Source organism: Penaeus japonicus, unplaced genomic scaffold, assembly GCF_977035675.1.
Source record: "Penaeus japonicus unplaced genomic scaffold, GWHDUDI00000001_assembly GWHDUDI00000002, whole genome shotgun sequence".
Classification (NCBI taxonomy): domain Eukaryota; kingdom Metazoa; phylum Arthropoda; class Malacostraca; order Decapoda; family Penaeidae; genus Penaeus; species Penaeus japonicus.
In genome coordinates this window covers 17,666,920-17,671,383 of record NW_028234404.1, presented here as the reverse complement: position 1 = coordinate 17,671,383, position 4,464 = coordinate 17,666,920, and the positions used below count along the sequence as shown (strand labels likewise).

Below are 4,464 nucleotides of genomic sequence, written 5' to 3'. Positions count from 1 at the left end.
ATGCTTGTGTGCATGTATGACAAATGTAGAAAAAGAGTACCTTCAGAACACAAGAGATTAATTGCTACATTTCCATTACTTTGTTTTCATGTAACTCTGAGGACAAGATAATTAAACAGCCAAAAATCACATTTCTTTCTAGTGATGCTATATTCAGAATAGTCATCTCTATTACAAAGATAAAAGCACCTACAATAAGGTCTTAGTAAAAGAAAGCTGGAAAGAAAAACAAAAGTTATTGATTATTATTCTCATTACTTTAAACATTTACTAAACATAAGTTACAGAGATTTCCTGGCAAACTATTTGACATTATGATGAAATATATTGAGTATGTTTTATTTACATTTAAATAACTTTAGACAGAAATAGCTTCATAAAATTGTCAGAACAAATACACTAAAAATCATCATGAAAATTACATATATACCTGAAATCTTTGGTATTACATACACTTTAAATCAAAGTGTTATATGAACATTCAAATTAACGTCTTGTTAATTTAATCACAAAAAAAAGACATCAAGTAAATATAGCAAGTTCTTACAAATTAATAAGCTCAGTGATTTACCACTAACCCCAATGCATTTGTTTTATCAATGAACCTCATATCAAAATCCTTCAAACTGCCGAATAAACAATAAGAATGTGTATTATGTCTTATCCATCATACCTCTGAATTTGAGGTATGTATAAAAACTTAGTAAACCCTGAAATCCACCATTTACATAACCTTAAATATCCTAATGTCAGTGACAAATGTTATATAATGCATCATTATTAGGTAGACATATTTATATGGTGTACTTGTACAAATAATATTACAATATCAATTGTGTGATTTCCTTTGTTTACAAAGTTTATGACATGTCAAGTTGATAATATCTCTAAAAAAAAAAAAAATGGCATTGATAATACAAAACTAATACTCTTCTAACAAAATCCAAAATATATTACAATAGTTTAACACTGAAAAAAATATACTCTATGAGACTTCTCTTTCTTAAAAGCACTCTATACACATTATAGATATAATCGTACTTCATCAGATTTCTAACCTGGAGGGCATTCATACAACTCTATATCATAATAAATGATTTTAGAGTAAATCATGGTTACTTCTGCTGATGTTTTCAATATAAATTTGCCAAAACAAATTCTCTAGGAATTTCCAAATTTCAAATTCATAACTTACTCAAGTTAGAAATAACTGTTTGAAACCATTTAATAAATTTAATTGTATGTCTAGTGTGATCATATTTTAATACCCATAGCTACAACCACAAAGCTCCTCTGTATATCCTCATACAAGTTATTAAACTGTTCTTTTAAAAATGCCAAAGACCTAATTTCATATTCTGTAAAATCAACTTCTACAATGGAATTTTAATACCTAATTCATACAAAGCACAAGAATAACTAAGACTACTAATAAATTCTTGTAGGTCTAATCCCATAAATTAAATTTTGGTTAGTACTTTATCCCTTAAAATAAAAAAAGGGCTAAACCTTCGACAATAAAAGTTATATTATTTCCCATGCAATTTATGCTTACAGTAGACATTCCCAATTTATTCCACGTGCATATGTAAACTACAGACTAACTGGAAGAGAAAAACAGATTCTCTATCTATAAATGTTTTATCCATAATCATCAAAACTTCCTGAATGTTATTTTTTTTAATATATGTTGACAGTTTGATAATTCATCAAATCCTTGTTTTAGCATACTGAACTGTTTTACCTTTGAAACTGAGAAAAGTAATACAATTCTACCATCATATGATAAAAATGTTAAGGATCAATTATCCAGATAAAATATCACTAAAGAATAAAAGAAAGCTGAGTTCCTTCTAATATTATTTTCTTGAAACATTTTCCTTGATCTCTTATACTTTGGCACTAATTAAATATTTTGTGATGAACATTAGAGAATTTATATTCTACATTACAATATACAGAATAAAACAGAAGTCAAGAGATTCTATATTGCAAGTGCAGGAAGTAAAATTAGTGTAATTCATACAAGTTCTTCTTTAAAACATTTCATTCTGTGTAATGTCTTGGATGTGATGAATGTTTGATAAGTGCTCTTTCATAACACCCTACAATAAAATGCTTTGAAATCGAACTCACAACACCAAAGGGATGTTTCCTATTGCCAAGAACATACTAAATAATATAAGCACATACAATCTAGAACATATTTTCACTAAAGCCCAAGCCTTATTTTCTGCTTTAAAGAGCAAGGCATTACCACACTGAAAAAACACTGAAAGTTGAGTATGTTTAGGGAAGAAAATTATCTATTCTGTTGACAATGTGTTGAATATAAACTAAAGACTACATACACACCGGAAATGTTTGGGATAATATCACAAGCATATCAGCTTCAATGTGGTCAGGATATTAAATGTGTTGTAAATCATTTATCCTTTAACATCAACATGAAGATGTAAAATTCCTAGAGTAAAATATGACTTTTGACAGTTATCTAATGAAAACTATAGAACAAGGACCTATTTAAAACTTAACTCTAAACATAAGGCTTGTCAGAGTCAAAGCTAAAGGCTTATCATGTAATACCTCTAGCTTTTATAGATGTAGGACAGAAGAGCACTTCTGTTATTTGTAATCACTTTAAAGAAATTAATCAGTATATATCATATATATTATACACAAAGGAGTGTTCTCTGTAGGACATATAACAATATCATGCAATTGTGAGAGTTTGCTTTTAAAACAGTTTGACTAGAGCATGCATAATTAATAACAGAGGTAAGACTTGTATATGCACAAATAAACTGACTGACACTATCAAATACTCTTACACTATTGCACTTTGAAGAAACACATCACAAGTAGAAGGTAACTGATTTCACTTGTATTTGTCATTAAAGGAAGGTACCATGGTAACCACATTTGTGTGTATTATAATGATGTGTTTGAAACATCAGCAAAATATTTAAAACACTTAATTCAAAAGACAAGAGAAATAAAATATCTAAAAACCCAAAATGCAAGAGTATGAAATATCACTAAGGCTGGTTGAGTGGCTGACACACAAGTGGCCCAAGGATATTGCACCTTCTCAGCAAGAGGATGGTTTCAGGTTCAACCCCAGGCAATGGTGCTCATCTTGCAAACATCTAATTGGCCCACTCTTCCAAAGATACTCAACATACTGCTCAATACTGACAAAATTCATGCTCTTCCTACTGTTTCCTATATATTATTTGTAAATTATTGGTTGGTTTGCAGATGGGAATCATTGGAGAGAACCATTTGATTGAGGCTATGACAGCAAATTGTAAAATTCTTACACTTTCTTCTTGAGATTCTCACTATTCTGCTTAACATAGAGCATCCAGGACTCAAGGTCATTTGGAACGATTGGTCGCTCAGGAGATTCCGGCAGGATAGTGGACAAGATTTCCTGTGGACTTGATCCTAACACTGTCAGCTTCACATAAGCAGTTGCTCGGAGGAAGTTGTCGTGAATCGTTTCAAAGTTCTGGCGGTAATAAAAATTCCGCTCATCCCAGTAAATTATCTGAAAAATTATCAATCTCTTTTGATTTTCACTGATAAATAGGTGCTAATTATTTTTAAAAAATACAAAATACTGTACTATATAAAAACAAAAACATTAGTTTCATCATCTAAAAAGAGGGATATGTCATAGAACTGAAAAAGATTCTAGATGAACATCAGTCTAAATAAAATAATAACAATGAAGTATGTAAATATATGAATGGATATTAGAAGCAGCCAATATTAGATGGTTAAGTATTTCAGTAAACATACTAAGAGGGAACAATACTTAATAATAAAGTAACCCATAGCAATAAAGCCACCTCCAACTCCATTAAAGAAGAGTTCATCTAGTCACTCTGAACAATATCGATAAGCCAAGTAACTTATACATAACACCTATGTAGGCTACCTATATACTATGATAATGCAATACTAAAACAAAACACTCTTATCAACACAGAACTAACCTGAGATTCAAGCCTGTAAGGCATGAAGATGTAAATAGGCTTGCGGTATCTTATGGTACTGGCTGCTACAAGAACCTGTACTTTCTTCTCACCCCCCATGGCACTGTAGATTCTGGACCTGCTAAAGTGGTCAACACGACCAAAGTCCATGGCCCTGAGATATCGTGCATTGTTGATGTGGTTCAGCAGGAAGTCTATGTCTCTAGTTGTGCATATGCCTAAAAAGAGTGAAGAAGGCATATATGAGATGTATGGTACTATGATCATGAGGGGTAAATGGATAAGGAGATGTGTTTATCCAATAGTGTACCCAATAGCTTATTTTCGAAGCTTATAGTATAAATTATGAGTCCATATATAAAATATTAGCAAAGTGATACAAATAAGCATTAGGTATGATAGGTCATTATAACTGAAGGAATAAATATCCTGTAACTTCAATTAAAGGAAAAGGCAGTAT

General features: G+C 30.9%; 1 protein-coding gene across 5 annotated transcripts in view; it reads right to left on the bottom strand.

Annotated features, from left to right (window-relative positions):
* Window positions 1–126: 126 nt before the first annotated feature.
* Window positions 127–4,464, bottom strand: part of LOC122243969 (protein THEM6) — a 6,308-nt gene continuing 1,970 nt past the window's right edge. For all 5 annotated transcript variants that reach the window (XM_043001740.2, XM_043001743.2, XM_043001742.2 and 2 more), the window contains exons 3-4: window positions 4,005–4,222; window positions 127–3,553 (exon numbers count right to left, since the gene is read on the bottom strand). In XM_043001740.2, the coding sequence (XP_042857674.1) occupies window positions 3,320–3,553; window positions 4,005–4,222 (452 nt within the window). In that variant the 3' untranslated portion in view covers window positions 127–3,319. The remainder of the gene's footprint in view (window positions 3,554–4,004; window positions 4,223–4,464) is intronic.